This window comes from Mauremys mutica, chromosome 18 (genome assembly GCF_020497125.1).
Source record: "Mauremys mutica isolate MM-2020 ecotype Southern chromosome 18, ASM2049712v1, whole genome shotgun sequence".
In the NCBI taxonomy this organism is placed as follows: domain Eukaryota; kingdom Metazoa; phylum Chordata; order Testudines; family Geoemydidae; genus Mauremys; species Mauremys mutica.
The window spans coordinates 21,935,944-21,962,437 of NC_059089.1; the positions used below are offsets into that span (position 1 = coordinate 21,935,944).

General features: G+C 42.8%; 1 protein-coding gene across 3 annotated transcripts in view; it reads left to right on the forward strand.

Moving 5' to 3' along the window:
- Positions 1-26,494, forward strand: part of COL5A1 (collagen type V alpha 1 chain) — a 237,398-nt gene that overhangs the window by 88,974 nt on the left and 121,930 nt on the right. For all 3 annotated transcript variants that reach the window (XM_044992343.1, XM_044992342.1, XM_044992344.1), the window contains exons 5-8: positions 15,726-15,857; positions 20,497-20,643; positions 21,753-22,001; positions 26,212-26,376. In XM_044992343.1, coding sequence (XP_044848278.1) covers positions 15,726-15,857; positions 20,497-20,643; positions 21,753-22,001; positions 26,212-26,376 — 693 coding nt within the window. The remainder of the gene's footprint in view (positions 1-15,725; positions 15,858-20,496; positions 20,644-21,752; positions 22,002-26,211; positions 26,377-26,494) is intronic.

Consider the following 26,494-nt stretch of genomic DNA (forward strand, 5'->3'; position numbering starts at 1 on the left):
TTGGCTTCCCATGTGCACCCCACATCCGGTTGCTTTTCTGAATGATGGTAACCCTCTGAGCTTTGTTTCCCTGCCCTGGTATCATGTCTATAACAGGAGTAGCTTCAGTTCTACTCAAGGAAAAGGTTGCTCTGGCAGCCAGTCATGGTCCCTTGACTAGGAGGTGAGGTTTGGAACTCAGTAGGGCCACATCATGCTTTCAAGGGGTCTGAGGGTTTGGAGTCAAATCCCTTCTTTAAAAATGGTCGTGCAAATGACACAGAGTCCTGGTGGGAGTCTAGTCTAGAGGTTGATTACCATCCTTTGGAAACCTTTGCTGTTGCTCCTATGTCATGTGTTGTGACAGCAGTAACACTGCCAGTGTTTTCCCTTTTGACGTTCAAGTCCCTCTTAGGTCCAAGGCTGAACTGAAACCAGTGCTCTGTGATAGGATTATCCATCAGTTTCCATGGGGCTGTCAAGTAAGTTCTGCACAACTCCCAATATTATTTTGTTTTTACTCATGGCTACATTTAAAGGGGAGTTCTTGAGAGTACTTTACCCCAAAACAACCCTCCCACCCTCGGTCTATAAGGTCTTATCTGGTTATAACTGATATCTGCTTTCTTGCTGTATTCTCCTCTGTAGTATGCACATTGGTTTGTGCTATGCAATTCTCTTCTGCACACATTGACTTGTTGTAGGTTTGGTCCTGAGAACTCAAAGGTTCTGTGTTACACATGCTAGCTTGTTTTTGTAGAGTTTCTTCAGTCTGTTGGGTTGCTATGCACAGGTTTGTTTGTTGTGGTAGGGTTGCTCCTGAGTGCTGGCTGATGCACACTGGTTTCTTGCTGTAGAGTTGTTCCTGGCAGGTGTGAGTCCTTTTTTTTTTAATTGGGAGCTTAAAATAAAAAAAGATGAAAACCACTGGTTTTGAGAGAAACCTCACAAATAATTTGTTTAAAATATAACTTAAAATGAAAGTGTGAGCTTTTCAGAGATGGCCTTGACTTTCTCTTATTTTTGAGTTTCTGGGACTCTGGAGCGCAATGATCCGTTTCCAAGAGACTCGAGAAAGATCTCCACAGGTAGTCACTCTTAAAAACTTGCCAGTTGCCTTAGACAACTAAGTAATGTTCCTGGAAGACTTTCAGAATTCTAGTTAGAACCTAAAAGCTAGACACTCCGAGTAAGGGGCAGCATGTAGCAGACCCGGGACCAGATTGCCTCCTCCTTGCTCTGTAATCTGTGCCAGCCCCAAATGCAGCTGGCTCACAGGTTGCAGTGGAAATAGTTAAGGCTCTTCTCTCTCTCCCTGGCTGTCTAGCTGCATGGGCATGGGGAGAAGTAGCCCTGCTAAGCCCTGTAGTCACCTTGGTGCTGTGATCCGTGCCATGGGTAACCTAAGCATAAGGGGGCACCGCATGGACGTGTAACACAGGTCAGTTTTGCCCTAAGGGAAGTATAGAGAATGCTCTAAGTACTGAGGCAGTTGTATTGATTTTTCTACAGCAAAACTGACAACAGTCTTAAGGGTGTCTCCAATTGATGCGAGTAAATGCCTGTATAATTCATTTCCACCTGTGACCTTGGGCTTTCCTGTGAAAGATTTATGCACTGTTCCTACACTGCACAAGCACCCTTGGTTAGCTGTCTTTACTTGGATTGACTTTCTTGTCAGCAGCAGAGCACTATTACAGAACTGGCCAAGGAGGGTTTTCTTGCACCTTCATCTGAAGCATTCTGGATCTTGTGTCTGTTGCAAGCAGAATATGGTACAAGATGGACCATTGGTCTGATCCACTCTGGCAGTTCTATGTTACTATTCTGTGTACATACCTTTGTATGTAACTATGGGCCTGAATCCTGCATTGCATTGAATGGCTCTTGCAAAACTCCGGACCATCCTCAGAATTCACTGGACTCATGTACCAGATCCTCAGCTGATGAAAATCAACATAACTCTGTGTCTCTAGCTACATACATTATGCACAAATGTGAAATATCTATGGTAAAAGGACATTAAGGTGGCACATTCAAGCACTAAAAAGTTAGGAAGTCGCAGAATTAAGGTTGCCTGTGGAACTCTAATCTGGCCTGCTGGTGTGTATGTTACAGTCTTTGATGACATGAACACATACTATTCTTTTCCATAGTCTGGCCACATGTAGGAACTGTGAGGGGATGGAGCATGCTCACTCACAATGTGGAGTCTCCAAAAAACCATCGGCTTGAAGCAGACACTTGGCATGGAAAATTTCAGCCTAAATGGTTAAAGTTTGATGACATTATAAGCAACTGAAAACAGGGCCTTATAATGGAAAGTGTTGGGTAACCTTAATAAGTGGTTCTACCTTCTGCACCTATGATAGGGGTCATCATATCCCATTAGCAATTTTCTAGTGTGTACTTGCATATCACACTCTCACATCTCTCTCTCTCTCTCTCTCTCAGACACGGACACTCACAAATATCTCTTAACTGTCTCTTGAGGCTAACATAAAGTAAAGTTGCCAGTTGAAGAAGAAAATATTTACTTGAATTTGATGAAATTTGAACTAAAAATCATGCCTCTTAATAGAAACCTGTGGTTTGGATTCTGTGTTCTTCCCATATGTTTATAATCTCTTGGGGGTTTTCAGATATGTGCCCAGCACATAGAACTCCTGACAAATGTTTTCAAAAGGCTGAATTTGCAGATGTAAAGAGATTTTGCAATAGGAAAAATGAAATTTGAGAGTAAAATCCTTCCTTTACTGGGAGAGAGGGAGGTGAAGCCTTAGAATTTTTTTTTAAAGCAGAGCTACGAGCCATTAATTTTTTCCTGTATGTGAAATAGTTATAGAGAAACCACTTGTATTTTTCTTTGCCTGTTTTACCGCAGCCATTGGCCCAGTGATGGAGAACTAAGGGACTACAAAGCAGCTTTTTGTCAAGCTTAGTAATGCAGTCCTGGCTGCTGCTGATCTTACCTTACACGGTAGAGCTGTGAGTTGAAGTTGTTGATGGAAACATACCTTCCATGTTCTTAACCCATTGTTTTCATAAAAGTCCAGAAGATGGATTAGGGTTTGTTTAAAAAAAATATATAAAAATGGCCATGGGAATCAGGTGTCTGAGCACATTGTGCAGTGCTGGTTGTTGATTTAAGGAGCTCTCTCTCTCTCTCTCTTTTGGGTACTTTCATAATAATTTTTGATTGCTTTACACCTTCATATTGGGCTGGCTTTTCCTTTTTGCAGTCCTTTCTGCTTTGGCTGCTGCTGTGCTCTGAGAGCAAAGTCCTATTCCAGCAAGAGGGTTATAATGTTGCACAAAAGATCAAGAATGCAGGCAAGTCCATATTAAAGTGTTTGCACTTAAGAAGGCATAGGTTTAGATGCAAGCTAGGTTAGAAGTGGAGCATAGAGCTTGAAAGAGAAGGGCTCTTATGGAAAAAGAACTTCAAAATTTGCACTATTATTCCAAAGTGCTACAGCATACACTAGTGATATTGTAATGTTTCCGCTGTTGCTGTAATTGTGTGTGTGTGCGCGTAAATATATAAAATATGTGCATTTCCCCTTTGTATCAATAAACCACATGCCTCTCAGACTGGGCATTATGTGAACTGCTGATGGAGTTAATTTAAAGCATGACATTCATCCCATTTAATATTATATTTGTCAGTTGCCTGGAGGATGTGGAATTGCTTTTCCTAAGCTGTCCTACTGAGGTCTTTTTACCCTTTTTAGACTCTGTTGACATTGCTGTTAAAATAGTTCCCAGTTTAGTAGGCTGGTGTCATTTGATAAGCAGCCAGTGTTCTCTATGGATGCATAGCTCCATGCTTGTGGGAGCTGGGAGCAGCACGACTGCTCTAACACTGTCAGTGCTCCCACTCACGTTGCTTTTGGAGGTGTTTGTGTTACTCGCTGGCGTGTATTTTGTGTCACCCTCTCTGATGATCACAGAGGATATAAGCTGTTCCAGCCACCAAATACAGTATCTTACCTCAAGCTCTAGTAGATCATGCTTTTAACTCTGGAGATCTGCCGTGTTGGCTGAGCCGATGGGCATCACATCTACACTAAGCTCTACTGTAGCCAAACGTTTCCCATCATTGTTACCCACATGTCAACCCCATTAGAAGTAGCAATGATGGGGCCACTGCTGTAGAGAGGCCTCCAGACTGTATTCAGCATTTTAAGCATCACGTTCACTCACTGGTTCAGATCAGGATTATGAGTAGACTTGGATGGATTAAATTTTCATCGGTAAATGCTGGTAAACCTCGATTTCACCATACACACACAAACCCACGAAAAACTATTTCCATCAATAATAATCGAAATTTACAGATAGGCAAAGTAAGAAAACTGTTATTTGGGAACTTAGGAGAATGATTTAAGGACATTAACTTTGTCTGTTTTGACGTGATGTTGACAATTTGTGTTTTAATGTTTACAAAGCTGTATTGTTTTAAATCTCAACATCTACTGTCATTAAATAATTGTCTGATCCCCCCCATTCTTTCCCAGAACAGTAAAAATTTAAATCAGTACAAATAAAAAATGCTTAAAAATATACATTGATACTCTCCATCAAAGTTATTTTTAAAAAATTGAATTCTGCCAATTCTAGCTATAAGACACAGTATCTAATACTCCAGTGGATGCCAGTATTTTGTCTATATCAGGGGAGGGATAGCTCAGTGGTTTGAGCATTGGCCTGCTAAACCCAGGGTTGTGAGTTCAATCCATGAGGAGGCCACTTAGGGATCTGGGGCAAAAATTGGTCCTGCTAGTGAAGGCAGGGGGCTGGACTAGATGACCTTTCAAGGTCCCTTCCAGTTCTAGGAGATTGGTATATCTCCAATTATTACCTATTACCTTTTACCTTTCAGCAGTGAAGCTGAACCATTGGGGAATGATAGGAAAATTGATCTAGTGTGGATAGGGCCAGAGAGAAATGTTGACTGTCTGGCACAGCAGAGAAACGAGATGCCCCTTGTAGTCCTGCCAGCACCACCTGTTTTCTAAGCAGCATGTTTCTTAAGGACTTTTTCCTCCTCCCTGCTCCCCTTTACATTCCTGAATCTTAATCAAGCAAAATAGCTTGTTAATCTGCATCACCTGGGTTCTTCCACTGGTGTGGTAAATTTCTGAACAATAAATGTCCTCCTGGCCCTAGACACTGCTTGTTGACCTGGAAAGACAAGTTGCCCACTGTAAGTAACGTTTATTATGCATTATAATGGCAGCCACTGATTAAACATAACACGCATAACCTTGCATCTAAACACTGCATCCCTTCAACAGCCAGTGAAGTTCAGGGTCGAACAAGGTTAAGTACCATTGCCTCAATACATAAAACAGCCCCAGAGCTTTTCAGGATCTTTAAACTGGTGATTAGACGTCTCTTCTTGAAAGGATGGAAGTTTCAATTAGGCAAAGTGCCTGGGGGACGAATCAGCTTTGACATCAGAGGAAGCTTAAGTTTCTTGGATCCAGAAGGAAAACCAGAGCGAGGAGGACGGAGACCAATTATTATTTTTAAAATACCCTAAATAGTCTGAGGATTTGAAAAGATGTTTCACGGTTGAGGTGGGGCTTGGGAAACAAAAGCATTTTGTTAAGGGGTCTTCTACCTTGTTGTTTCCAAGGATGCTATTGGACTTCTTGTTGTCAAGAAAAGCAGATGCATATAACAAGCCAACTGCTTTGAGGATGAGCTCAGTGAAGTTGGAAAGAACGTAGCTTGGTGGCATTGTCATCCAGTGGATGAGGTAACTGGATTGGGAACCAGGAGACTTGTTTAATTTTTGACTCTGCCAATGACTTGCTCTTTGAACTCAGTCAAGTCATTTCGTCTTTCTAGGCCTCTGTAAAATGAGGATTCTTCCCTTGTTTTCTAAAGTGATTTGAGATCTACAGATGAAAATCTCAATAGATGAGCTGAGTATTGTCATGTGATGATGGTTGGGTGGTGGAAAACAGAGTGGAGGGGTGACTGAAAAGTTTGGATGGGGGCACTGCCTATGGTTAGAGGTGTATTTGGGCTCTGTGGGGCTAGGATTTGATTAGGATCTCAGGAAAGGAATTGGGAACGATGAATGGGTTTGACAAACTCAACTGTTTGGAAAGGCAACACATTTTTCGTCCAAACTTTTTTGGAGACGTGGATGGGCCCTTTAATAGTCTGCAGAGCGCCATTGTATAAATAATCCATAATGCAGATGAATACTTTCTATACTGTGCTTGAAAGAGGTGCTTGGAATGAACTCTGCTGTGCTGTTTAAATCAAGCCCCAGCTTTAAACTCTGACTTCAGATTCAAGCTCCTTCAAGTTCTGAGGATGTCCAGAGCTGGGACTTTGGCTTGATCGAACTGCTGATTGTACATTATTCACTGTCAGTCAAAAATGTTGTTATGAAAATTGAGATTGCAGAAAATTCTGCTTAGCTTGAAGAAATTAGCCCCATGTCAATCTGCATGGTCGCTGTACTAATGATTTCCTTCTGTCCCTCATCTTGAGTCCTTGTCACACAGTGTGTCCCACATTAGGCTCTTGGCAGGAGGAGAGGTTTCCTAAGAGGAGATTCCTAGAAATGGAACAAGCCTCTTCTTCTCAGAAAATAGTTGCTTGTCCTTTGATGCCAATAAACCAGTCAATTGCTATTATGATTATAATTTGTGTTATAGTATCACACACAGGCCCCAGCTGGAGTCAGGGCCCTAACATGCTGGGCATTGCACAAACATGTAAGATGACACAGACCCTGTCCTGAAGAGCTTGCTGTCTCGGGTGACAAATGGGCCTTGACGGGTGGGAGGAGTGGGATACCGTCCAATGCTTACATCAGCTATCGATAGACCAAGTGCCAAGTATCCTCATCTGAGCCTCCAATTTAACTGGCCTAAATTGGCTGTTTTCTTATAGACCTCACAGCAGAGTTGGGTCTTGAGTGATCTGAATGAGAGGAGGGTAGAGGCCTGGAGGGTGAGGTAGGGCATTCCATGCATAAGGAACACCATGGAGGAAGGCATGAAGATGTTGGTGTGAGACGCTGACCAATGGGCAGAGGAGGCTGGCATGGTTGATGGAGAAGAGTGGTGATGTGAGACAAGCAGACAGGTATGGAGGGGTGGAGTTATGAAGAATTCAAACACCTCCTTGCCCAAAAATAAGAGCAACTCCACCCCCAAGCTTGGGGAAACTTTGGCAGGAAGAGGAGGCTGCTTATGATGCAACTGTGGTTTCGTAGCTGGCAAGGGGGAGAAGAATCTGTGAGTTGAGGGTGGGGTGGAATCTTCCATGGGAGGGGAAAAGATGGGTTTTCCCGTTTTGCTGAAGATTCAAGAAACCACAACCTGAAGTAGCAAGGAATTAGTAGATCCCACTGTCATAGGCCAGTGGGCTGTTCTCTGGGATTACAAAATAGGAAGGAAGAAAAGAACCTGGGAGTCAAAGGATGTGTAGTTTAGTTGTCGCTAACGGGCTCCTTGTTTGACCAGGTCATAACAGTATTAATGTAAGGCAAGGCTAGGGTCAGAGCTAATGGGTGGTGGTGGTTCAAAATAGGGATACAAAATTAGGTTGGAAATCTAATGAGGACTGGGTTTTGCATGTTTTTTCCCCTTCTATGTGTAGCTGCAGCTTGGCACTGCAGAGGCAATGGGAAGAAAGGAAAGGCGTTTAAAATAGAGCTATCCCCACCATTTACAGACTTCAAAGAAAGGTTCCATTGGATGCCGTAATGGTTCTAGTCAAACTAGCCTATGCATCCCCATTGGAAATGCCTTGACATGGTTCCTACAAGAGAAGAGGGGCGGAGAATAGTTCCTAATTTTAGTACCGAAAGGCCAGAAGGGAGGCCATTTTTGTGGTACATCCAGCCAGCTGGGAAAGGGGGGATAACCGAGAGCTCTCAGTAAAGCTGTTTCATCCAGTTTGTTCAGATAAGCATGCAAACATCTGGGTTCTGCTTATCCAAATCTCTGAGCTTTTTGAAGTTCACTCATGGCTGCTTTATGACTCACCAAGTTTTCAGGGCCGATTTTTCATACACTGGCTTTCATTTTTGTACTCTCATTGATCTGTGGCTCAGCTTAGGTTATTTAGATGACTGTGCAGTGTAGGAATGTCCATAGAGTGGCAAATGGCTCATCTACCTGCTGCCAACAATTGCCAGTACCAGCTGATTTGGAGAAAGATGCAAGAAGTCCTGAGGAAGGCACTTATGGAATATCCTGCCCACAAGAATCATTTCTTCCTAATGCCATTAATTAGAGTTTTGCTTATGCCCTGGAACTGGAGGATTTAAATCCAAAACTCTTGGGTGACACAACCATCATTCAGGGTGTTCTTGCTATCCACACATATGCCTCACCTGTGACTAAATATGGCATCTTTGTGCACCTGCAAATCAGGTGCTTAGACATCAGAATTATTCCCACAGAATTTCAAATTGATAAAAGGAGACTCAACTGAGATCTTGCTGAGAAACTAGCCGCCGGTTTCCTCCTGCATTGACTTGTTGGCTGTCAATTTAACTCTGATGGGAGTGATACTTGTAACCACTCACAGCCCTTGAATTCTCACAGCTGTTACTTCCAGGCAGAGGCAATCACTATCCATAAACCTGTGCTAATGACATGTTTTATCAAGTGGAACATCAGAGGGCTGGCAGGGAATCCCTGAGACATGGATTAAGGTTTAAAGAGAATCTCTAGTGACTGGGTTTTCAAAGCATTCACTTAATCATGGAAACACATTGATCCACTACCAGTCTGTAGCCCTCTGACTTGAGCTGCATTTACAAAAGTAATATGTCTTCCAATAATAATAATAATTAATAAAAAAAAATCTAAGATCCTTCTAATTCCTTTTCAGATTATTTAAGAAAAAGTCATTATGCTTCTTAGCTCTGTGGTTATTCAGAGAAGCTTAACTTAAATATGGGAGTCTAAAAACACCACTTCGGGCAATATTTTTTTATTGACCTTGGAGTCACTAAAACTGTTGTGGTAATGCACTAAAACAACAGTCCAGTTAATTAATAATGAATTGCAGTGAGAGTCCCAAAGAAGTGCAGGATTTATGACACGGACAGCGATGCCAAATGAAGTCACTCGTGTTATTCTCTTCAGCTGTTTTTGTTGAACCCCAGAGATTTCTCCAAGGTGCTGGTGTTGATATCATTGGGAGTGATGCGACATTGCTGCACACATGTAAGATGAGCATAGAAAACGATCCAAAAAAGATGTTTTAACATTTTCCAGCATTGTCTGGGAGCTGCATGATGGGAACTAATCCATACATGAGTCACCCAAGCATACGTGGGTATTATACAATAAATGTCAAACAGATCCATATTGGTCAGACCATCATTACAAGTATCACAGGTGGGACTCTGGTAGGGTAAGTTTTTTAAAATATATATATAATTTTAACAGTTCTTTTTTTCATTGAAATTCTGTTCTACTTTTTTGTGAACTTGAAATTTCTATGCAAATATCATCGATGTTTTGATTTTCTTCCAACCAGTTCTTCAGCTGGTTGGAAAATGGGACTTGAAGTTGACCCTTTTTTCCTCTTTAAATTCAAAATTTTGTCAAAACTGCGAAAGTAAATGTCTTTCACCATGACTGCTATTGGGTCTTAAGTTTGGTGCAGTCAATCCATTTCGTAGCAAAGAAGAAACGACACCAGAAAAGACACAGCTGCAGTTGGTGCTAACTGGCATCCTTGTTGGGAATCTCATCAAAGACAAAAAGCTAAAGGAACCCTGGAGACTGATTTACCTTTAAATCCCTAGAACTAGCCTTCCTTCCAGGACATTGAGGGGGCGGTAGAATCATAGATTATCAGGGTTGGAAGGGACCTCAGGAGGTCATCTAGTCCAACCCCCTGCTTAAAGCAGGACCAATCCCCAACTAAATCCCCAAATGGCCCCCTCAAGGATTGAACTCACAACCCTGGGTTTATCAGGCCAATGCTCAAACCACTGAGCTATCCTGCCCCACCCATACCATGCAGTGGTATGGGCACTGCAGCTACCAATGCTGTCCCTGTTTAGTGCAGAAATAAAGAATGCCAGTGGTGCCAGGTGGCACTTTTCACCGCTATATTTAGCACTTACTTCACTGTTGTGATTAGATTGGGATTTTCACATGTTACTGCTCTTGGATACAACTTTCAAAATCACCTAAATCATTTAGGACCCGTTTTTTAATTGTCACTTATGGGCAGATTTTCAGAGGTTTTCAGGTGCCTAAAGATGCAAAGAGAAGCCTAATAGGATTTACAAAAGTACCCCTGTCTTTCAATGGGAATAAGGTGTCTAACCTGCATGGAGGCTTTTGATAATCCCAGTAGCACCTATTTCCATCTTTAGGGGCCTGAATACTTTTGTAAATATAGCCCAGAGGGACCTAAGTCTCACTGACTTTCACTGAGATTTAGGCTGCTATGTGCCTAAGTCACTTTTGAAAATAGCACTTTGGCTCCTAAGTCACTTTTGAATTTTTTTACCTATCGTTACCCCTTCAGCAGCATTCCAGCACAAATGTAAGTTACACATCCTGCAGAAGAGTTTTAGGCTAGGCAGCCAAAGTTAACCCGTGGCATCTTCTTTATCACTGCTCCTGTTGAAGAAAGCGGATACTGACATGGAAAAAGAAGAGGTTTGGATATTCTGTGCAACCAGAACAGCCAAACAAATTGACTCTTCAGAGCAACGAGCGGAATGGGAGCAGAGCTGGCTTGCTGCTTAGCGGCAACACACTTGAGAGGACACAAAGGGCCTCTGAGCTTCCGAGCACGGCTTGCTCCCGTTAAAGTCAGCTTCTTAAATCAAAAAAACAGGGCTCCTGACAGCTGAGCTGTGTGCACCTTTTGTGAAACCCAGCTCCTTTTTTATTACAGGCTAAATTAGCCCATTTTATTGTTTGGCACTGCGGGATGAGGTCAATTGACTGGGATTCCTGCTAACAAGGTTTTAGTTCTGTCTGCCTTTTATGAGTGTGAACGGGAGGGGTGCAGTTCTCACTTGCAAAGCAGAGAGAAAGATGAGATACCTAGGAACCCCTTGGGACTCTCTCCCCTTCCCCACGATTGGGCTGTTCAGCCCATCCTGCTGCACTTGAGGTCTGGTTAGTGTCCCAGCACTCCGATGCCTCCCAGAATATTGTCGCAGGGAATTTCCCGCTGGCTTCACACAGTTGAACGCTACTGCCATTGGACCGAAAAATAAGGTCACGGAGGCGAGGTCAGCAGAGCTGGGAGCAGGATCCAGTACCAACAACAAGGGAAAAGTGAGAATTGGGCAAAGATGATTGGGTTTGAGGAGGAACAGACACAGTGAATTTTAAAGGCGTTTAGGTTGGCAAAGCTGACACCTCCTTCTGGCCCCTTCAGTGTGTTAATTACACCAGTCTAGACTCAGAGATTCCCTTAGACTCTGAACCTGAGTCTGACTTCAGAGGCGTCTGGTATACATTATGTGCTGAGGGGACGCGAAGAAGGTGCAAGTTACATCAGCTTAGATTCATTTTTGACTTTGTCCCATTAATGCATCTACAGGAAAACTGGCAGCAGATCCCCTTGATTCGTCAGACTAAAGAAATGACTTTAAACCTCCCTTTGGTTGTGGAAAAACAGCTGAGGATATTAGCCAGGGTTCCTCTCCATACTTAGCTCAGCATTCCTATGCCACTCAAACTAAAAGCCTTAGCAAACTCTGCTCTGCTTAACCTACTGGACTGTACTTAGCTGGCGAACCCTGCTGAGGTTACCTCCTTTGCTTTATCTGTCTCTAGGGGAAGAGAATTTAGCCTGTATTCTATAAGTGACTTGAACTATCAGCCCCCGCTGAGGTGTAAATCCGTGCTTATCAGAAAGGAATAGCTTTCAACTTTCCTTCCCTGCCTCTCCTAGAAGAACATCAAGTCTGGGGTTTGTTGCTGGTTTATTGTTAACAACAATCAATAATAATTTATTTATATAAACTTTCCCAGGCAATGTTAGAAACCCAAACCCAAAGCCTTATGGCAGTGCACGGGAACCAGTTGTAACAGCCAAGCTGAATGAAACGCAAAAGGATTAAAAAAAAAAAATGAATGGTCATTTATGGGCCTGATTCAGTGGGGGAGGGGAGCTTCCCCAGTTTCCGCTGTGACTGAGAAGGGAGGCAGGGAGGGAGGCTTTGTGGTGTAGCCTGATTTGGGGAGGGTTAGTAGGGACAGTGGAATTTATCCACTTAATTTAGTTTTATTTAATAATTAATTTTCTAATTAATTAATAATATTAATAATAATTTAATAGATATTAATAATATGGGTATGGCTCGCCAATATGTGTGATCAGAAGATAAAGTTCGTCTTGAATCAGGCTTCACAGAATTTATACAAGGAGATTGGGGTATATGACAGAAAACTTACACTGAGACAGAAATAGTCAATAAAGACCTTTTATTTAAAATTAATGAAACAAGAAGTAAATGTAAAATGTTAAAAGCAGTATGAGATTACAAAGTTACAAAATATCACAGTTCTAAATGCACTCTGCAGCAGAAGCACTAGAGTGAATTTCACACCTCTGATAGAGGAAGTATAGTTATGAGTTTTAGCCCTTTATAAATTAAATGCTTAGAGGTGAAGCAGAAATAAGAATTTGTTTATACTTACAGCTGTGAAAAGACTTAATACTACGACTTAGTATTGACAGCTTTCGTAGGAGAAAGAGGCTTCGAAGTAGGTTGAGACGATAAGGAAATAGATAGGTGTATTGCCCACCTAATGGTGGATTGTTACCCTTTTTATAGGGAGAAATCCTTCCTTTTATGCCCAAATTGGTCTTTCCCCCATGGAAAGGTGAGGGTACCTGTTTTTATAGGTTGACCTTTTATGTGCGTATGGATGACAGCTATGTACGCATCTGCGGGTATATGTGTGAAATTTGTGGGCAGAAAAACCCCACTTTTCACCCTATCTAGGTGAAAGGTTAGCAGACATTCAAAAGTCCCTAGACAATTTGCGTAGGTTTGTATCCTATTATTACTTTTCTGAGTAAGGGTCTTAAAGGTTGCTTTCAGCGTCACAGAGGAAATAGGCCAGGATGTCTGGCCTAGAAGCTTCTAGGTATTTTGCATTACAGCTTATTGTAAATAATTCTATTAATTTATGCAGCCTACACATTTTTATTAAAAAGACATTTTATACAGACCAACAGATTAATCCTCAGGGCTACAGTGGTTAAGGCACTGGAGTGGGAAGCAGGAGACGTGGCTTCTGTTCTTGGCTCTGCCGCTGACTCCCTGTGTAACCTTGGCCAACCGACTTTGCTCATTCAGTGCCTCAGTTTCTCATCAGTAAAATGGGGATAATATTCCCTGCCTGACAGTAATGTTATGAATAGAGCTGGATGAAAACGGGTAACAGTGTTTGCCTCTGAAAAAGGAGGGCAAACCAAACCCCAACATTCTGGCAAAATAGCAGAACACTTCAAACATTTATTCACCAAAGTAGAAGGGGGTGGGGAATAAGAGGGGAGTAAGTGAGAGAGTGAGTGGGAGGTGGGGTGGAAAAATTCACTTTGGAAAACCGTATGTATATTTTCTCATTAAAAATTCAGGAAATATGGTTGATAAACAAAAATGTTCATTTTTTTAAGAAAAGGTTTGATCGGAAGAAAGGTTACGAACGATGAAAAATGTAAATGAGTGCTAGTGATGAGGATACGCGTGTGAGTGTTTGAGAGCTGCTCGCACACTCTGATGAGGAGAGACACAGAAATGGATCTGTTTCCCCTTTGCTGGAAAGTCAGGGGGATGGGGCTGCAGGCCTGGGGCAATGTCAAATTAGGGTAGGGTGGGGCTTGACTAGCCAGCAGATGCATAGAATCAGCGTATCTCCCAGAGAGCTCTCTGTTGGCTCATCTCCTGCGGAGCCCTGCCAGAAATGTAAGCTGCGTCCTTCTGGAGGAGCCTATATTGGCTGCAGAGTGTGCGTGCGTGCGTGTGCTTGTCACCACCTGTGTTTCCTCGGTGGGTTTGCGTTCCTCCTCTGGCACAGCTGCTCCTGGGAACGCAGAGGGTTCAGTCTGCATTCACAAAAGCAGATCTGGCCCCCGGTGTTTAAAAACACGTTCCAGTTTTCCTAGGGGTTTTCAGACATCCTGGCTAGTCTCCATCCCAGACTTCTGGTTCCCATTACAGGGCCGCATCATCCGCCCAGGTTTGTTTTTGATAAGGCTCTCTTTTTCTGCAGCTTTAACAATGTTTTCTGCTATTAAATAAACCCCCTTTCTGTAATGTAAAAAAAAAATCAGTTCTGATCATCTGACTAGCAAAGCATCTGTCTATTGATTAAACTCTTGCTCTGTGTTTCAAAGTAAAACCGTGGCTCTTTATAAAAGTAAGTCATATGTTTTGAGCTCATTTTTAGGCTATGGATATTGTGTGCCTGGTTCATTATAGGCTGAATGGTCCTTAAAGCAGGCATGATTCCTAACAAACCTGCAAGGTGCCTGATTTCAAACAGTCCATGTCTGTCTTGTGACGTTTTTTTCGGATGTCGGTGTTTCTGTTCCTAGTGGAGCGGTGATAATATAGAAATAGACTGGAAATACATGGCAGTCTGTTTAGAAATCCATGGATGACTCATAAGTCCAGCTGGATGAGCGATGTGATTAGATCCAAACTGGGTTGCGAAGGAGGTCATTTACCTACGACACGCCTCATCCAAGGCACGGGGAGCCCTTTGACAGGGCAGCTTGCCTGTCTCTTGTCTGTATGGTACCTGTCTTGTGGATGTCATTGTCAAGGGCTGTCAGCAGCACCAAACTGGCAGGGAAAGGGATGAGGCTGTCCAGGAGATGCCGAGGTGGTGACCTCTCTCTAGCTGCAATATCTTCTTGTGATAATGCACCTGGGAGTAACAAGCGAAGCACAGTCACTTCACACCCTTGTAAGCAGCGAGGGCTAAAGCAGATACTCAATGTGCACCCAAGGATAATGGGTTTTGCTGGCTGGCTTATCTCAGACCAAGTTCCTGAACAATCCTACCTTACTTGAGTGGGGGAGACTAGACAGCCTAACAGGACTCTTCCTTCTCTAATTTCTTGGTCCATCGTTGGGTCTTTTGTCTGCATAAGGACTGAGTGCAGACTTCAGTCTTTGGGCCTGTGGTACTATGACTACACGTGTCTTTGTTGTCTCATGCTTCAGGCTTCAGCTGGTCACCTGTAGGGGTCAAGAAGGGATTTTTTTCCCCTTGGTGTATTCTGAGGTTTTCTGTCTCCTTCCTTGGAAGCATCAGAGATGGCCACAATTGAACATGGGGCACTGGATGGGAATTCTCTTCCTCTGGTGCTTGGCTGGTGGGCCTTGCTCACATGCTCAGCATCTGCCTGGTCACCTTATTCAGGATTGGGAAGGAATTTTCCTCCTGGTCAGATTGGCTTGGCCGTTTTGTTTTTTGCCTTCCTCTTCTGTGTGGGGCGCGGGTTACTTGCTAGGATTATCTGGGTATATCTCACGTAATTCCCTGCCACTGCAAGGGCCCTCCTGTTCTCTGCCTATGGCACACGGTAGTTTAGCCTCCTGAGGGCTGTAATATGTCAATGTAATTTTGATTGTTGGGTTACTGTGTGGGTGGTGGTGGTGGCCTGTACTATACAGACTAGTTGATCCAATAGCACCTTCTCGTCTTAACCTCTGACTCTTTGATTGATATGGGACTTCTTTCTTGTTTTTATTCCCCCAGGGGGACATCCAGCAGCTCCTGGTCGTGGCAGACCCCAGAGCAGCCCATGATTATTGTGAACACTACAGCCCTGACTGTGACACAGCCATTCCTGACACCCCCCAGTCTCAGGACCCGAACCAAGATGAATATGTAAGTAGAAAGGAAGAACATCCACTTGTGCATGCACGAAACCTAACTGCTTAATGGTCCACAAGTTATCCCCCCTAGGAGGGACACCCAGGATGGGTACCAATGCATCACCCTCTGTAGGGGGGATTAGTTCAGGAGAAGGAGGAGGAACACAAGCCAACAGTGGTCAGGGCAGCAGCAGTCATGATCAAAGAGGGAAGAAATGATAAAGAAACTAGGAAATGTAAGAGTAATGAAAAGCAAGCAAAGGGTTCCAGTGACAACTGCAAGGGAAATGAATAATAATTGGGGAGCATACTAGCCGTAAATAAGCAAATGCACTGTGGCTATTAACTGAGATAGCACGTGTGCACTGGTTCTTATTTAACTTCCGTTGAGTTTTTCTGTGAGTCTCTCAATAAGTCACTGGCTTGTCTTGAATTGCTTTCCCCACCCCCTGTGGTTGCAAAAATCGGTTGCATAATAACACAGTGGAAGGGATCTTGGAGCATGGAAGATGAAACCCTGGCAAGGTAGGTCAACTTTCTGGCCTTGTAACCTTGATAAGTTTTTTCTTTAAGAGGTTGAATCCCGTTTACAAGACAAGGCATCCAATGCTACATGTAAGTGCTCAGAACAACCTCTAAAACCACAATGTCAGTGTGGTTTAGTGGATAAGGTACAGGGCTAGATCTCAGGAATTGTGGGTTTTAATCCCAGCTTTGTTGCTGATTCACTGTGTGACTTTTGGTGTATCAGTTCATTTTTCTGCTCCTTGTTTTCCCAGAGTGTGAAATGAGGGCTTGTCTACACGGTGATATCGAACTCCTGGTGTGAATCTACAGTGCATTAGCTTGTTTGCAAAGTAACTGGTCAGGTGAATTATGCTACCATGCACTAAAAGCTTGTATGCTATAGATTTACACCCTGGCTCACTGTGCACTAAATCGCCATGTAGACAAACCCTGAGTATTTGAGTGCTCAGGTGCCCATAGGAAGCAGAGTGGGTTACCCTCCGTGTAGCAGCACAAGTTTAAAAATTGGGCCCTCACTAACTATTGCAACTGAATATAATAATATACATGTATCGCTTTCTAAATGCCAACAGATGTTTCAAGTCAACAGTTTTAATAAGATCAATTGATTTTTGAAACGTCAGCTATTAGGGGTGGTCAAAAACCGTGGGAAAAAAATCTCAGTTTTGTTCTTTGTTTTTGGTTGAAATTTCATTTTGACCAAAATGTTCTAAGCAGACCTATAATTATCTCATGAGTTCTTGGATAAACACTCAGCTGTGCCTAGTTAAGAGAATCACTAGAAAGGGTTAGACTACGGGTGGGCAAACTTTTTGGCCTGAGGGCCACATCTGGGTATGGAAATTGTATGTTGGGCCGTGAAAGCTCACAAAATTGGGGGTAGGGGTGTGGGAGGGGGTGAGGGCTCTGGCTAGATATGCAGGCTCTGGGGTGGGGCTGGGGATGAGGTTGGGTTGGGGTTGCAGGAGGGTGGTCCAGGCTGGGACTGAGGGGTTCAGAGGGTGAGAGGGGGATCAGGTCTGGGGCAGGGGGTAGGGGTGCAGGAGCAGGTTAGAGGTGCAGGCTCCAGGTGGCGCTTATCTCAAGCAGCTCCCAGAAGCAGCAACATGTCTCCCCTCCAGTTCCTACATGGAGGTGCGGCCAGGTGACTCTGTGCACTCCCCTGTCCGCAGGCACTGCCCCTGCAGCTCCCATTGGTCACAGTTTCTGGCCAATGGAATTTACGGGGGTGGCACTTCGGGCGGGGGCAACGTGCAGAGTCCCTTGGCTGCCCCTACGCTTAGGAGCCGGAGGAGGGACATGCCCCTGCTTCTGGGAGCTGCACAGAGCGTGGCAAGACCCCGACCCTGCTCCCAGGCTGGAGCTCGAGGGCCAGATGTGGCCCCCGGCCCGTTGTTTGCCCACCCCTGGGTTAGACCAAGATTTTCAATAGTGACTAGTGACTATGGGTTCCTCTTATGTTCTTTTTTTGGGGGGAGGGGAGTCTTGATACATCTTAAAGGGGCTGATTTCCAGATACTGCTGGCATCTACCCTCTGAAAATTAGGCTCTTTGGAGGTGTTTCAAGTTTGGCACCCAGAATCATTTTTGAAAATCTCAGCCTCACTCACGTTCATATGCATGTACAAAACCCTTGGTTTAGTCACATACCTATGTCTGATCCAACTCACATTAAAGCCAATAGGAATCTTTCCATTGGCTTCCATGGACATTAGATCACCCTCAATACCCTGCTTCTGTCTAGAGAAACATAAAGGCTCGTTTCTTTTTTTACAATTAATGTGCTCGAAAGAAGTGGAAACAATAAATAAGTACAAGCAAGTAGAATCCACTGTGGTTAAAATCTGGGAGGATGGTAGGGAAATAAACCTATTTTTGGATCCAGTTTCTCACCAATCAAAACTAGCTGCAAAGGGCTTGTCTTGGAAGGGCCGTGTTACTCTATGAAATTTTATACAAGAATAGCTGGTCCATGAATGGCCTTTAAATACCAATAAAATCAGTGTACTGGGTTAGGAATGTCTCTCACCCAACTGTAACAAAAAGCCTTGTTTGTATTTCATTTTTTAAAATGGCCGATGCCTTATGGAAAACTCTGAAACTGTTGTATTTTAGAAGTAATTTCTACTGCAGGCTGCTTGCTCTCTATTACTACAGATACATGCATGAAAACAGAAACATTGCATCTTTAAGAGCTCATTTGTCTCAAGTCGCTTTTTCCCCATCTGAGTTCATGACACAGAACAGGAGGTTCTGAACTACTTTGAGTTATTGAAAATCCCTATGTACTTTTCAGCATGAGTGTTAACTCTGGTGTACTGGCCAAATTCCAGTTTGGGTAAATTCATTCCACCTCCTTAAATTCCCCCGAAACTTAAATTAAATTACATGTTAAACAGCTGCCAACTTCTACCTCAGAAGCAGCTGCATTTCAGTGGTGGCTGAAAGGATTTTATGCAATCTGCAAAGCATATTGGCATCTTTCAGGAAAGAATATGCCACAGGAATATAAGAGATTATTATTCTTTAGTCACAAATTTCTCAAAAAACCCCAAAAATTATGCCCCAGGTATGCTGTAGGCAGAATATCACAGGAGCTGATGAACACTGAAAAAGCAAGAACCTGGTAGAAAGCAAATATCAGTAGAAAGAAAGGGTAAAGGATAAGAAATCTGGGAAATATGGAAGGCTCTTAAGTATTTCAAGCATAGGAGTAGATCCATTGACTTCAGCGGAACTACTCACATGCTTAAAATTAGGCGTGTGCTTAATTAGTTTCCAGAACCAAGGTCTATATGACCTGAATTTAAAAAATACTTAGCAGTACAAATGTGTTTGCAAAATATTTGTCTAATCTGTACACGAAAAATGAAACTGGGGCTCCACTAAAGTAAATGGCAACACTCTGGCTTCCGGAGAATGAGGATGTTGCCCAGAATGGGTAATTTGCACGTACAAATGCACCTAGATAGCCATTTGGACATACAATTAATCCATGCAATTGCTCACACTGTGTTTGTGTTGGGAGGCCTATCTTGTCTGGATGTGTTGCTCAATACTCTGCAAGACGCAAGCATAACTGAATCTGCGTGTTCAGTTCTCAGAGTTTTACATGAGGCATCAGTGTCTCTTAAAAGACTGATTTTCAATGTGCATTTGTGAGTGATGGTGCCTGAAGGGGTCGCGCATGCAGGAGTGGCTGCTGTATTTGCCTTTGCCAGGCTGCAAAATCAGGCAAAGTTAATTGTTAATTTTTATTTTTTGCATCTTCTGTGAGTGACAGCGGGGGTCAGACCCAAAAATATTATTAGGACCATACTGATCAAGGCCGTTACATCTCAGCTAACCTATGTTTTATCAGGATTGTTTTAGAAGACACTCTACTAATGGTTGCAAAGCTTAAATGAAACTTTAGAGCGATCTCTCCTAAGGTGCATGGGAGTTTTTTGCTGTACACATCTAAGTCAATAATATGACCTATAGTAATCTAAATGATGATCCTTTCTCAACTGCGTCTCTAGGGAATTTACATCTTTTGATGTGTCGTTTTTATCGTTTTAGTCTGTTAAATGGTCCAGAACCATTAGTCAGGGTCACCTCCAATGGTTTGGGGGCCCAATGTGGGAGCATCAGGTTCAGGAAGTCAGCTAGGACCTCTGGTATCTTGAATCAAGAGGCAGTCCCCACCGCAGTGTATGGACAGGTGCTATGGGATTTACATTCAGATGAGTATAGAGTAGCACACGAAGCAAAGCAGCCAGTGAGGATAGAGGGAGAAAACCATCATCTCGTACTTGATCAAATTAGAAAGCTAAATGTGTTACGAACAGGTTAATGAATAAAGCTGGCTTAAAAATAATTCCTCCCCCCACCGTTCTTATGTGGAAATTTGGATGCAGCCTTTCATCAAATCTCAGATTTCTGTAAATTTCAGCCTTCTTTACTCACGACCCTTTTGTGTTAGTTTTCCCTGTGCTTCACTGTCGCAGATGCCAGTGGAAAGAGAATTTCAAAGTCACTGTACATTTGAATATAAAATTCACATGGCCTAGCAACAGCTGGCAAGGAACTCACTTAAGGAGTTGTCTGCCTTCACCTCTTTTCTTGCTATGGTTCCTTTGCAGTACACTGAGGGGGATGGAGAAGGTGACACCTATTATTATGAATATCCCTACTACGAGGACACCGATGAAACAGGAAAGGCAGAAGCACCCACTGCCAAGCCTGTTGATGCTGAAGAAGCTGCTAGAGAGGTGACCGAAATTAAAGAGGTAGGTGATGGCTGGGGAGGTGGCAGGCTCCTGTTTTGTTTCGTCTTGTGCTTTATTTAAAGACTTGCCGTTCCGAATTTTTATAGACACACAAATGGCATGTGGGTGAAAGGCTGGAGACTTAAAATGGAAGAAACTACTGTAGATAGCTCTGCATTTGTGCTCTGTGCATGCAGTGTGAGGTTTCCATAGTAATGTGGTGCCTGTACTTTGAGCTGAACGAGGATGGGTAACAAGCTTGGTGGTTTCTGACATCTAGTCTCTCCAGCAGAGCTAGAAGAATACGGGCTGTGATCTTGCAATCAGAGCATGATTAGCCATGGTCCGCACCTGAAAATATACTTGAAGCAAGATCTTGCATATATGTCTACATGGAAGATTAACTTTGTGCACCAAGGATGTGTCTACGCTGCAAGTGAACGTGTGATTGTAGCACAGGTCAGCATATCCGTGCTAGCTTTAATCTAGCTAGCACAGCTAACAATACTAGTGTAGACATGGCATCACGAGTTCAGCAGAATACATACCCAGGGTCCCCGGTGGGCTTGTACTCTCATTGCTAGCCTGTAGTGCCACATTTACACTCGTATTTTAACCCATGCTAGCTGGATTAAAGCTAGAATGAATGTCACCCCATGCTACAATCACACCTTCACTTACAGTGTAGGCAAACCCTACATCACTTCCACAATGGTAGTTGCTTTTGCCTTCAGAGCTTTTTCTATTGTGCATTTTGAATCCCTGAATCTCAAGGCCTACATTTTCAGAAGTGTCCATTAGTTTTGGGGCACCCGGCCTGAGACCACTTGGGCTGGATTTTCAGAGCTGGTGAGCACCCGAGGTTCTATTGCCATCAGTTGCCCTGAACACCTGAAAATCAGGCCTGTAGGTCTCACACGAGGCACCCAAAATTAGTAGTCATTGCTGAAAGTGTAGTTCTGAGTCCTTACAGCTTTTCACTGAGCTATCAGTCAGCTGCCTGCTTGGTTTTAAAGAGCCTTCTTGGTTTAGACAGGAAAGGAATTTTCAACCCCATGTCTTAGCCGATAAGAGAGCCAGAACCTCCTCTGCTTTCTCTAACTCGGGCATTGTTTGTGTTTTTGCAATAGGAGCTCACCTCTCCAACCACACAAGCACCTACAGTGGTGGAAAACAGGGAGGAGACCAAAGAGGATGAGAGGGTTGATGACCCCATCGTGGATGAATATAATTATGAAACCATTAACGAGGAGTACTACACTCCCCTCCCTTACGAGGACCTCAACTATGAGGATTTAGACACTCAGGATACCCTTACTGAAGATGCTGTCGAAGCAGAAGTCCCCGCCAGCACAGTCATCACCCCCAACACAACCAATGTAATTTCCTCCAAGGAGTCTATGATTTGTCCTTTTCTTTGTTACTTTTAAGTCTTGACAGCAAAGGATCTAATGGAAAAGCTTGAAGTGTCCAAGGCATTTGTAGAGAAAAAGGCCTCCCTGAAAAATGTAATCCTCCTGCATTTTCCCTGTGTGAACACAGCACTGCTACATAGAACTGATTGAAATTTTTCTCATGAAAAAAGTTTTCCTGTCAGAAAATCTGGGTTTAGTCAAAATCAGGAAAATGTTGGTTTTGACTAATTTTTTTTTATTTCCAGTCAGGAGAATCAAAACAAAAAAATTGTTTCAAGTCAGAATCGTCAGTTAAATTAAAAAAAATGTTGATTTGAAATTTGGACATTTCTAGTTCAATTCTGTGAAATTTTTCAGTATTTCAAATTTTTGTTCCCATTTGGAATGGAAGCTCATTTTGAAATGCCAAAATTTCTCATGGTTATGAATGTTACATTTTCCTAACAGCTCTGCTAATAGTAAGGTGAGATTCAGGCTTCCACAATAAACATGCTGCGAAGTGATTACATTTTCTGGTGACCCTCTCTCTCTATGTTTTGGTTTAAATGTATTGCACTCCCTACATGTTAGTTAATATTCAAGCAGGTCTATTCTCCTCCCTCTCCCAAATTCTACAGTTTCATCCCATTTGTTTGTTGTGAAAAATTGTCACCATTTTTTGGCCGGTTTCTGTTAAATATACAGGCATGTGGAAATTCTTACAACATTCCCAAAAATAAATGAACTGAGATATGGAGGGAAACCGCCATCCCAGAAGTTCAACAAAACCAACAATACCCTGCTGCAGAGCAACCCAATGACAACTATCTAAAGCTGGTAGAAATTTGAAAAATTTGAAATTTAAAAAAAAAATCCCTCTCTGTTCTGTAGCTAGCTGTGTCACTGTTTGAAATATTTGAATCTTAAAAATTTCAAACTTTAAAGGGTAATATTATAATTTTTTTCCAAAATTGTTTCCTTGTTGTCCTGACCCGTTCTAGCAATAACCAGGTGAGTTACTGGACAGGCCTTGATAGACACTTAGGTAATATAGACAATCAATATTGTGATGTCTCATTTCATGGCACCTATTATCTCAGAGGGGTCCGTCTGTCACGTTTTGTCCAAATGGGCAGAGGCAGATACAAGAAAGGTTGGCTGTAAGCTTGAACACAGCTGCTTTCTGGAGCAATTTGGGTTGTTTCCTGATTGCATCTGTGAATGTTCCATATTTAACATGTGTCCTGCCCTCACTATCGAATATTGATGTTCAGATGGGTCCCTATTGGTGTTGTCATCAAATTAGACTAGAAGTGTCATGTCTGTGCCTACTAAATTTCTCTCCCAACGAGGAAATAACCCTCTTCTGGACTTCCTCTCTGCCCAGAAGCCTTGACAACCAATGTCAGTAGTGGGATAATATTTCCCAGGAGACCTGGCAGAGATTTTGGTTGCTTCTTGAATAGAGAGGGAGAATTTAGTTGTCATACTGTCAAAAAAAATACACCTCTCTGGGAAGCAGAGAAAGGTGTCAAAGAGGGAGCAAAGGCTGGCCAAGAGAATTAAAGTTGGGGATAGATGCTTCCCAGAATAAATTAAAAGGTCGTCATGGAAGTTGGCCAAATGGAGATCCAAGCAGCTGTAGCAAGACAGGAGAGGAGCCAGCAACAGATGAAGGAAAATCTCAAGGCAGAGATCAAATCCAATCAATTGGGAATAAAAAAATGCAGTGGAGGAGGAAACCGAGGCTGCATGAAAAGATACAATGGCCTGGTAAAATGTGTTGAGGAACTGAGCACCTGAACAAACAAATAGGTGAGAAGGTTTTCCAGGAAATATAAAACAGCCAGAATTCATTGGCTCAACTAGAACTCTCTAGGAGAGAAGCTAGAGATGGGATTTGATGACTTTGGAAAATGCTTGGATGAGGAAATGAAAAGCTCAGAGACCAATCTGGTTGTTAGGATATGGAATCAGAAAAGAAACAAGCTTCAGGTAAGGAAACATGTTAAGACTTTGTGCCTAAGTGCTAACTCCAGGATGCTCTGCAGGACACATGGGAAGGTGAAACGGAGAGTGGCCAGTCCGTGCTTGGACTGCACGGAAGCATTCAGTGTTAGAAGGGAAAAAGCAGGTTCCTGAGAGGTTTATTTTCTCCAATTTAATAGCATGATGCAAATGAATGGTTGACAAAATGAACAGGGAGTCGGCAGGCTTGGGTTTATAAGAATGAAACTTTTGGAGTCTGAGCATGGGCTTTTGGAAGCGGATTTAGTCAATGAACTCATATTGGCTTTAGATTTCATCGTGGCTAATACCTATGTGATAACTTCCAGCAAAGCAATTCTGAACATTCAGTATGGAGAAATACGCCTGTGAAAGATGGGAACTAGGTAAAAATATGCTTTGTTCGATGACTGCTCTGCTGGGAGCAAGCTGTTCTCCTCCTCCGGAGGCAGGTGTCACAATTTCAAATTCTTATCTGCATATTTTTTCAACAAAGGGAGTGGTGGCAAATCTGGTTTGAATGAGGCTCTTTGAAAGCGACAAAAGAAATTCACTAACTTTGGGGTGATATTTTTCAGGCCAGCTTGTGACCCAGATTTTTTGAGGCTTTTTTTTTCCCCTCCAAATTTTCCCAAATGTCTATTTTTCACACTGAACCCCTCCTCTGTCAAAAATTTCAAAAAATGTTGCTTCTTTTTCAAGCAAATTGATGATTTTTTTAATGGAAAAAAATATGAAGACTTCAGTGTTTGAGTTTATAGCATTTTAAATTTCAAACAAGAAGGTCTTCCAGTTAGGATGTTATGTGTTTATGGCAAGCAACAGATTCTAATGTCTGAAGAATTACGGTTAAACTGAATCTAGGGAAATGTGAGCTCTTGTTAAGAGAATGCTCTGGTCAGCTGGTCAGTGAGAAAGAAATTTCCACTGGGAAGAGGTGGTGCAGAAGTGGCTAAATTCCTTCTGGCTCACAGATATGTAGAATTTTCTAGGACTCTGTTTTCATTTCTGGGTTTGCCAACATAGCAGAATGTGCATATGTTAAGTGAGAAAAGAAAACCCGAGGGTGGTAGCTAAATTGTGATTTCATTGACGAATACTTGGCCTTTGCAGAGTTAAAAAAGGCACTTCACTGTGTTAGTGTTAGCTTACCCATGTTTTAAAACCCCTTTCAGATTAGACACAGATGCTCGTGCTTATGGAATATGAGCAGTTTTGGCCCAAGAACAAGGATTTGAACTGATGGTGGCATATTACAGCAGCTCTAAATTCTTCCTTTCTGGTGGTGAAATAAGTTCTCTCTGAACTGTTAGAAGTAATTAAAGCCATGGACCATATTCATCATAACCTGCATGGGAGAAAAATCTGTGCTCAGAACAGACATACTTCTTTACAATGCTCTTTAGATTCCAGAATGCCATGGGACAGTTGGCCTGGAGGTTACAGAAATTACAGGACTATGATATCATTGTTGCACACAAGGTTGGCCAGAAGCAAGGAAATTCTGATGCTTTGTCTAGATGTCCTCGTTTGCTGAACCATTGCATATATTTCCTCTTAGGAATCAGAAGAGGGAGTTATTTGGGTAGGGAGAAACGTGTGCTAATGAATGAATAGTACCCTCTCAGATGCCTAACTGCAAATATTCAAAATTCTGCTTTTGGAACAAGCATAACTATAATGTTGGATCCAAGATCAGTTTGGGAGTGAACAAATGGAGATTGGGCTATCTGGGGTTTGGAATGAGTTAGGGTTTGAGCATTTAGCCTCATGCCTCTTAATGTGGAATGTCTGGAACTTCTTGTCATGTGTTCTTGCTCAGACTCTGCGTGGTTTCTCACCCAGGGTATTTTAGACATGCAATACATTTCATGAAGCATATGGGAAATCCGGGGGAAATGTCATATTGAGTTCCATATGGGTGTAGCATTTTATATCTGTAATCCTGCTTGCAAGTCCCTTCGAAGGAGTCCATTGGTGGGCCCTGGAAGCCTGTAGGTGCTACTTTACTAAACATTCTTTTATTATTGCTTTGTATTTGTATTTACTTGGGCCATTATCCTAAAGCTTATCCACCCCTGGTCCTCTCTATCTGGGTGATTCACTAGACTCCTCCCCTTAGTTTTTAGAGCATGCGTTGGGTTAGAGGTCTCTTTTGTCTGACACATGCTGCTGTTCTTGTTTTCAGGCCGAGGTGGAAACGGGTCAAGGGGGAGACGACCAAGATAAAGACTTTACTGAAGAGACAATAAAAGAGTATGATGGGAATTACTACGATAACTACTATGACCGAACTGTCTCTCCTGATATTGGGCCAGGAATGCCTGCTAACCAAGAAACAGAGTATGAAGGGGTAATAGAAGACTTTCTGACTCCAGACCCTTTTTGAATTTCTTTCCAGCTGCTTTCTTAGCCCAGTTTTTCAGCTTTTTGGAGGGGCAGGAAACCTCGACCTACTTCCTCAATCCCTT